At 49.5% G+C, this 13,456-nt stretch overlaps 1 protein-coding gene across 1 annotated transcript; it reads right to left on the bottom strand.

The window, feature by feature from the left end:
- Window positions 1-387: 387 nt before the first annotated feature.
- SLC5A11 (solute carrier family 5 (sodium/inositol cotransporter), member 11) lies at window positions 388-12,853 on the bottom strand. Its single transcript, XM_010289541.1, has 15 exons — window positions 12,677-12,853; window positions 11,722-11,793; window positions 10,849-10,953; window positions 10,541-10,600; window positions 9,920-10,024; window positions 8,413-8,518; window positions 7,505-7,585; window positions 6,889-7,094; window positions 5,931-6,066; window positions 5,080-5,187; window positions 4,544-4,694; window positions 4,119-4,287; window positions 3,100-3,315; window positions 1,719-1,881; window positions 388-608 (listed from the first exon to the last, which is right to left on the bottom strand). Exons 1-15 carry the CDS (start codon window positions 12,806-12,808, stop codon window positions 388-390), a joined length of 2,031 nt encoding a protein of 676 aa, XP_010287843.1. The 5' UTR covers window positions 12,809-12,853.
- Between the last annotated feature and the right edge of the window lie 603 nt (window positions 12,854-13,456).

Below are 13,456 nucleotides of genomic sequence, written 5' to 3'. Positions count from 1 at the left end.
CGGAAGCAAGTGCTTGCGGCTGGTTATAGAGGCATAAATAGCAAGAGAATCTAGACTTCCTGAATTCCAGGCAGGGCTCTAACCCCAAAGAGCGTAATTAAATATTTAAAATAACTCAACAACCTCTTCTGCCTAGCAGCCTTCCTTAGCTCTTCACACCCGCCTTGTTGCCCGTTCGGGTCTGACGGTGAGGGTGCCAAGTGCTCGGCACTTTTCACAGCCAGGCCCCCATTAGAAATATGGAAAGGATTAGGGAACAGGGCCTGTCTTCTTAAATAAAGAAATAAAATTTAGAAAGCTTTATGAATTACATTAACCCTCTGCTAATTATTATTATTTACACCAATTAAAATTAGTTGATGTCATCAGGAATCGAGTAGCCAGCTGCTATGCGAAGTAGGCCCAGAGAAAGAGCCCAGCACATACACATAAGAGCAAGTTGATGTTCAGGACATGTTTCACCAGCGGTTTCTCCTCCAGGGAAGCCACGGGAAGCGGCTCGGGTTTAGTCGGTGCCGCGTTCTCGGTGTTTTCCTGTTTGCGCTCCATCCCGCAGAGCCACAGAAAGGTGGTCAACAGCTTTGAGTTCCCTTTGGCATTAGTCGTACCTAAAAAGAGAGTGAGTAGTGAGGTATAAATCTCACCAACAAAGCACATCCCAGGAATGTATCAGTGTGGTCCTGTACAAAGGGTTTTGATGCAAAAACCCACCAGCATTCTTTAAATGAATACACTAGCTGTGCTGAGGTGTAGGAAGCCCTTCAATTAGCATCTTTTGGGGCTGTAGTACCAATTTCATTCTTCCCTGGAGCTCTGAGCTGAAGTTCTGCTGTTCCCAACAATTAATAAACAGTAACAGTAGACCAAACCTAAAAGCTCAGCTGTATCTGCTTGGTGCCCACCAGCTTCCTCTTGCAAGTGCATGCTCTAGTCCGTTAAGGGTTACTCCACGCCACACACGTGTAAATTGAATTCTCCCAGCTCTGGTGTGGGTTAGGGCATACACGACTAAATGCTGGGAGGACAGCACTTCATGCACAACAAACGTGAGACTTCCCAGCAGTTGCGAAGAGCTGCGCAGTAATTTATTAACTTACTGATCTTTTCAACAGCTCTTTATAGATCAAAGGAATACACAGCAAAAGCTGCGAAGCTACATAAACAGTGTCCCAAGCCTGGCAAAAACAAGTGATGATAATCATCGCTGGAAAATGCAGAATGAGTTGCTATGCGTGTTTGTACCTAATACCGACAAGTACAAGTTTTAAAAAATGTAAATCCTCCTTCACTGATCTGTCAAGAACTCCGCCCAGGGCTCTGGGTTCTCCCTGCTGCTAGAGTCGATCAGAAAACATCACTGAAAAACAGAAATGGAATTTCATGAAAATAATTGTGTTTTTCCTCCACCCTCCCCTTTTTCAACCAGTTCTCTTTGCAGCAGGTGCAAGCAGCACCGGTCTCTAGTGCAGGATAATGGGCATGGCTTTCTGTATCCCATCCAGCTCCTTCTTGATTTCAAGCATATGTAATGCCATCAAGAGATGGAAAAGACTAAACTTCCGCTTAGGTAACACTGTCAGGTGAAAACCTTTTAGCATGCCCTGAAGTTACAGGAATCCAGAGGAAGTAGCTTTAACGTTTCTTGTCTTCAAAGGCTTTACATAATGCCTAGGGTTGTTAAGTGTAGGTAGTACTGAATACGACGTTGGAGCACTTACATTTATTATCATTTGAACTATTTTCAGAAGCAATGCTTATATCAATCTGGAGAGCTGGACGCTCAGCTTCACACACTCCTTTTGCAGCATCAGGGGAAGGGCTGACTGCTAGGTCTTTCTTGACTGGTAGATCCCCACGAGTGAACCAGGTAAGCCGACTTATCTGATGGCATGAAGAGTGGTGTTAAAGAAAACTGCTTTCATGGTTGCTTAAAGGACTACCTTAGCAGTACAGCAGCCTGCAGAGAGAATACTTAGAGGGGCGGAAATCTGTTCTCCCGCTCTGCTGGAGCAGGTGAACAGCCAAGTGCTCATCTGGTAACTACAGAAGCGATGGCTACCACCAGCATGTTGGATTTAGTTTTGTCTGGAACACGATAGCTGTTTGTACAGCTACACTCTCTGAAGGATGGCATTCTTCACTCTCTTATTGAGGAGGAGACGTTTCTGCGTGGGACCGTCACTGGATGCAGACTGAGAGCGGGTCAGTGGAGGGAGAAAAAGAATGGAAATTGTGGCCAGGGAGGGATGATTCAAAGAACTGGGGTTGTTGAGAGAAGAGAAGACAGGTGGGAGATATGATAATTGTCTTCAAATATGTAAAAGACTCATTAAAGAGGAACATTCTCGGTAACGATAGGGCGGACAGGAAGGGATGAGCACAACATGAAGCTGGAAAGATTCAGGTTGGAGATGAGGAAAAACTGCTAGTGGAAGGGCAGGTGAGCTCTCGGATTGATCACACACCTCCCTGGGCATTCTCCCTCTCTGGGGACTTTTAAGAATAAGGTCACCAGGTCTTTCAGAAATACATCAGGTTAGTCCTGTCTCAAAGCAAGAGGATGCTCTATGATTTCTGAAGGTCCCTTCTGGCCCTTCTTTCTGCTATTAATGTTTTTCTGTAGCCTCAATATATCTATTAAAAATAGTCAAACTGGCACAAACCTGTTCCAGAGGAAGTGTGCTCTCTGCCCTTGATTTCTCTTTTCTGCGAGTAAAAATGGTTCCTCACTAAATTAGTAAGAGAGTTGACAAAGATGACCCAGAAGCTGGAATTTCTTGGAAAATAGAGGGAAAAAGCTAATTTGTCATGGATTAAACACACGTTTGAACTTAAGAACAGCTTTTTGTAGCATCTACTGTTGACCAGTTTCCAGGGTGGGACTCTGGATTTATGGGATCAAAATCTTAACTGGCAGCAGGGTGCTGGAGCAGAGGAGGGATTGCTGTTACAGGTAATTGCAAGTGTGATCATAAATAAAGAGTGAATGCAAACTTCCATTTCCAGATTATTTATCCCCACATTATTCCCATGGACGTAGTGTGAGGCAGCCTGGAAGCCATTTACAAATAACAAAAGAAATCTGAAGGGGTGACGCACCATTTCTTCCGAGGGGGGTTCTGTGAGCATGCTGACGACCAGCACAGTGAGCGTGGAGATTGCGGCCAGGACCATGGAGAAGTAGAGGTAGTGCATGTACTTCACCACACCGGGTCGGAGGTCGGTCTCGCCGCACTGGGGCTCTGGGTAGATGAAGTCCAGCACCAGCCGAATGACGCCCAGCAGCAGCCCAATCACCAGGCCCCAGAATGCGCCCTAGGAAAGGAAGGGTATTCCTTGTCGGAGCAAGCAGCATGCATCCGCCCAGGATCCAGGGCTACATCCCATGTTCTCAGGCTACAAGCTGGCCAGGATTTCTCCTTGCTGGTTTTTTTGGTGGGCTTCCCTCTCCTCCCTTGTCTGCTCTTGCTATCTGGAGTCTGCCAGTGCTGTTACAATACCCTGGTACCTCTCCTCCGTGGGGTGAAGTGAGTCATTAATTTTGTTATGGAGGGGAAGAATAACATCTCATGCCCAAATTCTTTGAAGAGTGATATTTGTATCCTAATGGTTGCCTTAACCCCAGGAGCTGATGACTGCTCTCCGCCTAACCGAAGCCTGGTTTGGGAAGACTTTACCCTTTACCCAGCACCAGACTTCATGGAGGAACTGGAGGTTTTGGGCCATTGATGCCATTGGTTTGTCTGCTTCGCTCCCTAGGCTCACTGTGCCTTCTGTAGACCCCCTAATGCAGATAATACAAGTCCAGGTAATAAACAAGCTGTTGGCTAATAAGCCCCTAACAGGCTCCAAGATTTGCGAAGGACACCCTGCAGCAGAGCGATGCCATCATCTCACTCCTTCTGAAATGCCAGTGGCATCTTTGAAAACCAGCAGGAATTGCTCCCTGCTGTATTGGTGATGGTTGCTTGGGTTGTGCAGAGGCCTGGGTGCGTTCGTTCTCCCAAACACTACAAGAGGCAGCAGAACTGCAGCCTGGGGCGGTGGTTTGAACTGCAAGACTCTTACAAGGACAGCGAGGCCAGAGGTGACTCTGCTGAGCACAGCGGAGTTGTTACCTTTTCATTTGCTCTTTTCCAGAAGCAACCCAGTATAAACACCATTGCCACGGGGGGCTGCAGGTAGGAGCTGATCGACTGGATGTAAATAAAAAGCTGCCCTCCCTGGCCAGCCTGTACCAGTGGGATCCACAGGATGGAGACCACAGTGAGCAGCAGCACAAAGACCCTGTGCAAGAAGAAGATGCCATTGCTGTTAGTTAAGACCAATTTTTTTGGTTCAGACCATTCTTTTCCGATTGCTCAGCTTGCAAGACTCCTACTGAGATCTCTTGTAACCATCAGGCCCCCGCTCCACTCCTCCAGCAAACCTGTGCAATATGAAGATACTACGTCTGTACAGGGGCAGCAGGCTGCGAGGTGTGCCAAGACGCGCCTCTAACGCTCAGGCTCTGATCTAATACGCGTGTCCTAGTTCTCTGTACCTGCCAACGATCATGAGTTCCCACTCAGAGCAACGAGGACGGAAGTGTTTCCAGAGGTCCATGGTGAAAATGGTGCTGGCACTATTAAAGATGGAAGTCAGGGACGACATGAGAGCTGCTATCATCACTGACATCATCAGGCCCCTGAGTCCTGCAAACAGAAGGAGAAATAGAGCCACCCTGAGGAATCCCCAGTAACCCCAGCTGAAAGATGTCCTTGAATTCTTTGAAGTAGGACAGACTTTTAAAAATGTTTTTAGCCCCGATTTTAAAATGGCCAGTGATACAGAGGTGCTAACAGTCGATTCTCAATGTTAAACATCTGTTCTTTATCTCTTATCCCAATTTGACTGAAGTAGACCTCTGGGTTCTGGATACCCATCTCTCTTGCTGCATGCTGTCCCTTGCCTCTCATGAAGCCCGACGTGAGCCCCACTGACATAGTCGCAGGGTATCTTCCTCTCTGAACGTTTCTCACAGGCGCCTTTTGGCTGGTGCGTACCCATCAGCGCCAGCACCGTTACCAGGCTCCTTACCTACAGGCAGAAGTTCTATGACCAGCTTAGGATAAGCAATATCAGAACAGCCAGACGGGTTGCCACAGATTTTTCGGCAAATTTCTGCATCTGCACAAGCCACCAGATCTAAAATAAGCAAGGGGGAAGCGAGAGGCAGTATTGGGTAGTCACAATAAATCAATATATCTAAACAACTTAGTCTACTGAATGTTGTAAACTGCTTTCCAAGTGAAAAACTGGGTATTTGGAAAGCTTGGAAAGCTTCCAGCGAGTAATGCAGGACAATCCCAACACAGCGAGGTAAGGGCAGCACTGAGCTTCCCTGTTGTCCCCTTTTTGCCTTCCACGCAAAAGATACTACCAGTACAGGTAGTTGTCCTGCCCTGCATGTCTACTTCTTCTCTAGGAATGTTGCCCACCTCTGGCACAGCTCCTCACGGACCGGCACATCCACACATTCCCACCCAGTGAGCAGTTTGCAACATTCAAGGTGGTATCTTAGGATTTCTCCAGGAGGAGAAGTGCCTCAAACTTAAATCGCAGGAGGAGTAACACGTTGGGTGCAGGAGGGGCCTAAGTGCACGGCCAAAACGCCGAGCAGCTGCAGGCAGCAAGCTCAGAATAGAGCAGCACAACTGCTGCGAGAACGGGTGACGCACACGGAGCAGCGCGTTGTGAAACACGTCTCTGGGGTCTGCTGCAGGAGGAGGTGCATTCGTCCGCTTGTAACGGGAAGAAAATTTCGTCACACTTTGGGCATTTGATGCATCGCAACCTTTTAACTTATTCAGTGAAGGCTGTTCCAGCTGTAGAGTAGGCACAACCAGTAGTGACAAATAGGGGGAACAAACCTCTCCTTCAGCACTTACCTGGGAAGAGAATCCGGCTGATCATGCCCGGCATTACCATCATAAAGAGGGGCAAAATTTTCAAGTAGGAGGTCATCAAGGAGCCCCCTTTAGCGTGGGAGAGGTTTTTAGCAGCAAGGGACCTCTGAACAATGACCTAGAAATTAAGAAACATGTTTGGTCTGCTGTCAGCAGGGAGGAGCTAGCTGTAGATAATGTGATACCAACTGCATATATTTTATCCCCCTCTAAGCTATTAGGTGGACTTAGAAGGGTGAACACAGAGCTTGGCTGTGGCTTTGTAATTCGTGCTTCAGATCCCGAGCACCTTACAGAGACGTAGACCTGAAAGGCACTGCTTGTGTCAGCAAATCTGAGCCTTGCTTCTGCAGTATGCCGTGCGGCATAATCTGTTCCTTAAACTAATCACACTCAGGCTTAGAATTTTCTTTTCTTCTTCTTCTGTTGGGGACTTCCCTGAGCCGATGGCTAAGCCTGGCCAGGTCAGCAGCCCGCGTGTCAAAGCAGGACGAAGTCTGAAACGAGCAAAGTGAGTTAAATAAAAGAGTACTACAGGAGCCTCAGGAGACCGCTTAGGGCTTCAGTCTCGCTGCGCTGGCTCTGATGTCACTAGGAGGGATGGTAGTCAGACCCTCGGGAAGTTGAAAGAGTGAATTCACAGGTGGTTCACAAGGAGTGAAAGGCTTAAGTTAAAAGCAAACAAACAAACAAAAACCATCTTTCTAGACTGGGAGTAACTCACAAACGCATTCTTACTCCTTTTTATGTTGGAATGATTCCCAGAATTTTGTTGTGCATATCAAGTTTTGCATCTTTAGGATTGAAACCTTCAGATTTTACTAAATTCCCATCAGAAATAGCAAACCAGTCCAGGCTACATTGCAAATCCTAGGCTTGTAATCAGATTCAACCAACTAATAGCATGTTCCTGAAACCAAACAAATGAGCAGTAACCCACCTGATCTGTACACCAGTACCACAGGGACGGGATGGTCATTCCCACCAAAACTCCTGGCCAGGGAAGGTCAGAGTTAACAGGGTCTCGGAAAATGTGAAAAGCATCATCTCTTGGCAAGCCGCAGCTACTGTTTTCCTTGCGGGTGCTGGGGATGGCATCAAAGTATTTTGTCTGCAAACCTTCAAGACCACCGACTTCAACAAAGCCTAAAATAGGTCATGAGAAGCCGTTATCGCATCTTCCCGCGTTGGTACTCTGATTTTCACTCTCTGTAGTTTGCTTGGGGTGATGCTCCACAAGTACGCTTTAAAAATCGGAAGCTATTGACTCTAACATTGGGCCAGGGGATAGCGTAACACTAAAAGTGCTTGTTCGTCTATAATACCGCTTCAGAACGTATTTCTTTAGAGATTTTTCGGGGAGTACTCATGCATTTTTACCACATAAAGAATTACTGGAAGATTATTTGTATGAACATGTATTCCAACAGGAGAATATATAGAAAGCAGTTCCCAGAACATCAACTGATAATCAGTTGTGATGATCCAGCTTGTTTGTAGTACTTGGTAAAGCTTCAATCATAGTTTTAGTAACAAAACCTCAGGGAAACACTCACTGAAGACCATGAGAGTCACAGCCCCGATCAGCATGATGAGAGTCTGCAGAGCGTCTGTGTATATCACAGCTGCCAGGCCACCTAAGAGAGCAGAGAAGCAGCAAACTGTGGGAAACTGGGTTTGTTCTGTCATGGTGTCCCGCGCTTTGCAGCAGTTTTTGACAAGCAGCGTAAGCCGAGCCCCGTGCCGGGCGGGCTGGTGTGTTCTGACCCTGTTGGGGGGCAGTTTGGCCAACTCCTGTGCATGACACGTTGGCTGAAAATTCTCATGTTTTGAATCGTAATGAGTCACCATTTTATCACTAAAAAGCCAAAGTCCAGTATAAGCATTTCTATGGGAAATATATGGAAAAGCTCCAAAACAAAGCCCAAGCTGAATAAGGAGGAGAACAAAAAAAAAAAGGAGGGGAGAATCTTTATGAGCAACATCACTAGGGCTGAGCACTGGGAAAGAAGCAACCTTTATTCGTTTGGGATTTGCCGCTTACTCTGCGCATGGCTTTTTTCCATTTGGCCACTCATAAGCCCTGAAAGGGCACCCAAGATTGACAATGCTTTCCGCATGACACAGCTCATTGTTATGTAAATCACTCATACCTCCAAAAAGCCCAGAGGAAAAACGTGCTGTGCAAATGCCTCGAGCATAGCTTCTCCTTAAAGCAGAACTGACATGCATCCCTATCTGGTATGGCCTTTTAAGGGGTATTCATTTGCTCTTAGCTGGTAATTTTTTCTTAACAGGCGAGTTTTCAGTTGCTTCCCCCCCATTATCCATACTCGGGGCAAACCCAGATCGTACGGGCAACGCAGGACTCCCGTCACGAGCAGGAGGATGCACGGTGCGTTGCGTGAACACGCTCAGCTCACTAAGCAGGATCCACGGGAGGATCCGAAACCCGGCCACGTACCCGCAACAGTGTAAACGGCCGTGATGGCCACCAAGCCTGCCACGGCAATGTAGAGGTCCCAGTGTAAGGCTTGCTGAATGAAGAGGGCCCCGGCGTACATATCAACCTAGAGGAAAGGACAGTTATCACAGTGCCGGTGGTGATATCACCGGGCTCCTCAAAGCTGGCAGTGCCAGGGAGCGTGAACATTAGCTGACCAAGCTGTCTCCTTTCGTGGGACTAGTCTGGTTTGTTGCGGTGACTCCGCAGCTCCCCGCAGCGTCTCCTCCGCATGGCACACCCCACCGCAGCCCCAGCCCCTGCCTCCTGCGCATTAGGACCAGGCTCAGTTCAGCATTTCGACAGTTTATTATTACTGGTCACGGGGGCACAGGGAGGGCGAAGATGGAGCTATCCCGGGAGAGGGGGAGCGCGCACAGCGCGCTGTGAGAAAGGCTTTCGGGTGGGGTGAGCTTATCTCTTCCCCGGAGCACCAGCGAGCTGGGTGGGGAGAGCTGTGCCGGCCACGGGACCAGAGCCGCCGCGGCGCAAACCGCCCCGGGTGCCTCGGCCTGCCGCCAGCCCCAGCACCAGTTTGCCATACTGCGAATTCCTCCCCGCTGACACAGTGACAGCGAGGTAATAAAGAAGAGTGTCCTCGGGGCTGGGACCCAGCCCTGACCAGCCAGCTCTGCAGCTACGTGAAAATGCTGCATTTTAGGAGAGTTTTAGGATAGGCAAACCGCAAACCGTAGAATGACAGACAGATAGAAAAGCATCGGAGCGACCCAGCCTCCCTCGGGAATTGTATTACCGGAGATCTGCATCAAACAGTTTTGTCTAGAGGAGAACCCGTGCCTAGCTCCTCGGTGCCGCTGAAGCCCGTGACTAGCCTCGGTTTCGGAGGGGATGCAGGCAGGCGCGTGTCAGACGGCGCGTCCCACTTTGGCCCCGTACGTACAGGAAAAACACCGGCAGGGACTTGTCTGATTTCACAGATTCACGCACTGCTGCACGGTTACTGAACAGCTAGCGAGGTGTTGCGCAAGGGTCGATCCGGTTATTTATTCAAGGCACTACATCAAACAGGTGCAATAAAGCACTAAACTCTTTTCAGCTGAACACGTACCAGCTCCTACGTTCTTACTCATCGTGCACATAACAGCATTTGGTGTCTGCGCAGGCAATGAATATGCAAAGGGAAGAAACTGGGTAAGCTGCCAGACGTACAAAATCTAACAACAAACGTGTCCACGCTCACAGCTCAGCTTTTCAATGAACAGGACATTGACACCCAGCTTCCCCTCCTCCTATAGCAAGTGATGATCCTTCACGGGGGAAAAAAGAAGCTACTCTTTTTGGGTAGGTTCTCAAAAAACAGCTATAGTCTATCTTCCTCAGGTATTCTGATAATACACTCTTTTCTGCTAATACAGGGAAGGGCCAGTAGTTGCGTTTCTCAGCCTCGCTGATCAGCACGTTTCCAAAGTGAACTGAATTCAGTCTGTTTCCATGTTTTTCTACTTACTGATATTTTGGTGAAGATATAGATGAACAGGTAGAGAATCGCCAGGAACATCTGAATTCTTTTGCCTCCAAAACGTTTCCGCAAGTACTCGGGCATGGTGGTAACCTACGCGAGAGACGCGCCGTCAGAGGAGGTGGTACGCAGTCGCTCCTGCGAATTGCAGAGGGCTCGCCCATGGAGCTGGCGTGGGCGGCTTGCTCTGGTAGAAGACCAGAACGGCCCAGCCACTTGCACTGTGCTGGTATTTGGTTCTCAGCTGCCTCCTTAGGCCGGCACAACAGCTTAGCGAGCACTGACTGTGCTATAATGTCTGACATAAGGCTCACTATAAACTGTGATGTGAGACCTTCCGTCTGTCTCCTTGGGAGATGGAGCAACTCTACTCCCTTGCCAGGGGTAGCGGAGCAGTCTGGCCCCCACGCCCGAACCCTCAGTGCTGTTTCCAGGCAGCAGCTCTCGGCCCCGTTAGCCCAGGGCACCGGCGCGGCGGGGCGCGCCGTGGCTCGCGCCCTGCCTTCCAGAAGAAGCACAGGTAGAGCCAGAGATAGTTAAGCCCATGAGCCAAACAGGTGATTTAAATACCAGCAAATCATTGATGGACACAACATCCCGTCTACTTACTCCTGCTGCTATGTAAATTGGAAGGAATAGCCAGGCCAGCACCAACACACAAAACATCCCCTGCAAAGCGAATGGAAAGGCAGGTCAGCGATGCTGGTCAAGGCTGCGATGGGGTGGATCAGTGGGGACATGGGGACTGGGTTATCCCGCAGAGGCCTCAAACCCAGCAGCTGGTGGTGACTTCTGGCTCATGCAGCTGGAGTCTGAGCCTTTGGAGCTGCCGGAGCTGTACCCTTGTGTGGCGACTGGGTGTGGGAGTTGCCCTGTACAGCACAGAGACGGCTACAGAGCCGCCGTGCCACACTCACGTTCCACTCGTAGGCTGTTGCAGCAATTCCCGAGGCGGCTCCCGACCCAGCCAGGCCGATGAAGTGGCCGCTTCCAACGTTGCTGGCAAACAGGGATGCACCCACCTGGAGAGAGACAGGAAAGCGGATCTGGCCTTGGCACAAGGAGTTGTTCTCAGCCTGGGACAACGGGGTAAACAGAGTAGTTGGGTGCTCCAGTGCGCGCACACACGCCAGTGGATTCCCACCATGGAGGTTACACAATGATGCTGCTCCCCCACTCATGACTATGGAGGACATGAAATCCTTGTCACCCTCTGCCGCTTTCTTTTGCCTACATGTTCAGTGGCTCTGGCACCTCTCTCCAGCTTCTTTTATCGTTCGCTGCCTATCACTCATTCGTGGGCATGCTTAGGACCATCCTGCTTCCAAAACAGGAAAGTCTCTTGCAGAGAAGCAGCGCAGAAGGTGGAGGTACCAAGTAGAAAAGTCAGGTCATCAGGTTCTTGTATTAGTACATACTGACTCGCCAGACCAGCCCAAATTAAATACCCCACCCAGCAGACCGGCTCAACGTAAAGCTGCGCCGTGATGGGGACCACCCAGTTAATTCTGGAAGTCTCCAGATCGAAGCATGCAGAACCAGAGGGGCTTTGCAAGCCAGCGGGCTGGCTCTCGCGGGGGCAAAGGGCTGTGGCAAGTGCCCTGCAGCAGCTCTGCTTCCTCAGTCTCAAATATGGAAAAAAAAGCCAATATTGTAACTGCGTCTTTGCAAAACATGGAAGTAACTTTTTTTTTTTTCTGTTTGGAGAAATAAGGTCTGCTTGGACAGAAGTGCTTTTCAGTCTTGCTGTAGCCTAGGGGCACGAGCAGTGTAATGATAAAGATACTTACAGGCCACCAAACCATCTGTCCTCCAGCTAGAAAGTAGCCTTTTACGGTGCTGCGCTGTGTCTTCCACATGGACTGGGAAAGCAGAAAAGCAGAACACAGGTTTCAGCAGTCATTTCAGTTGCTGCTCAGAGCATCACCGAGCGATTTCCCCAGCGGGAAACTCTGTACTGTCATCAGATGAAAGCGAAGGGTTTCTTGAAGGACCCGCAGTTGCTGCTGGGAAATGCTGGGGGACGAGAGAGCAGCAGGGGAGGGAGGGGACTGGCCAGTGCTGTAAGCCACACACAGTTTTCTGTGATAAGCAAACTAAACCACTCCAGATCCGTGAAGAAGACAAGCAATTTTGGACAAGAACTGTGGACATCCCCAGTTACTAGGCACAGCCAGGAGAAATGCTCGGTGTGGCACATATTACTCACTGGCTCCTGTTCTTCAGAGATTTCTGATAGTTTCATGTAAGTTATGCACCACATTTGAATGGAGCAGCTATTCATCTCTGCCTTGTGACAGCCAGATTGTGCTTTTGCTATTACAAAAGCCATGCCAAAAGGATGTCCTTCTGCCTTAATTATACATGAACGGTATTTTCAATTTACGGAATCTGCTGTCGAGACCACTGCAGACAAGCACAGGTGATTTATAGGACAGCAATTCCTTCCTGGATGAACAAAACATTATTATTAGCAATACTTTGTACTTAGATGACCTCTTCCTTACAAGGGCTCTCAAAACCTTGGCAAACACTAGAGCTGAACAGCTCTCCTCTGGAGCACTGAGGACACTTCCCCAGGCTGAAGTGAGGAAAAGGACCTGTAAACTCCGTCGTTCCGCTTGCTCAGTCGAATCCAGTGAAGTGCATCTGGATTCAAGCCAAAGTAAAATAGTTTGAGGCCCAAACAGCCATAGTTTTCAGTATATAGGGCACGTACGAAAGCTTTTAACGGTATCTGCTTACCCACAGCCCAACCGCGAGGACAAATACGAAGTACAGCACAAGAACAGCAATGTCTATGGAGTCCAGTGTCTTCTGGGGAAACACATCCCATGGGGGGGTCGCAGAGGATGGCGTGCTGCTGGTGGTCTCCATGGCTTCTTATGCAGGCCAGGTGCTTCTTTGTCTTGGTGCATATATCTGTTAAAAAATGGGTTACATGGTTAGGAGAGGATGTGGCAGCACTGTGAGCGTGTTGACTGTTTCTTGAATAACTCAGGGGCTATCGGCTCTGTGGCTCTGGCTGCGGTGCTGCTTGTGCCGGAGCTGTGGAGCTCCTGTCTTGGGCATTTGCCGTCATTCCTGACTCCTTTTTGGTGACGCGAAGATGCTGGTCGGATTGCCTTTGCAGTGGGTAATTGTCTAACTGGTGGAGGAATGGGCGCATTAGAGAGGAGATGGGAATAGCTGAAATAATAGCTGGAGGAAAGGACCGGGACGTGGCAGAGCTGGTGACGGCAGCCTGCGGGTCCCAGTGCGGCAGCACTGTGGGACTGGCCTTGGTGAGAAGCTGCTGCCAGAAACCTGCCCATGGCGAGCCGCCGGGATGTGAAGACACGTGAACTGCGCCAGCGGCGGTGCCATTTTCCTCCTTGGACACAGCGAGAGCTCAGGCCTGGGTGCAGAGGGTGCTTGGGTCTCCTCCTGAGTCCAGCTGACTTCCCTTATCAGGAATGGAGGCTGGCCGCACGTCGCCGAGCGGAGCCCTGGACTCCTGCCACACCGGCGCGCGCCCCCGCAGCG

The sequence above is a fragment of the Phaethon lepturus genome, unplaced genomic scaffold (genome assembly GCF_000687285.1).
Source record: "Phaethon lepturus isolate BGI_N335 unplaced genomic scaffold, ASM68728v1 scaffold38270, whole genome shotgun sequence".
NCBI classification, from domain to species: Eukaryota; Metazoa; Chordata; class Aves; order Phaethontiformes; family Phaethontidae; genus Phaethon; species Phaethon lepturus.
The sequence above is the reverse complement of the archived record's forward strand: the minus strand, read 5'-3'. Positions and strand labels throughout refer to the sequence as shown.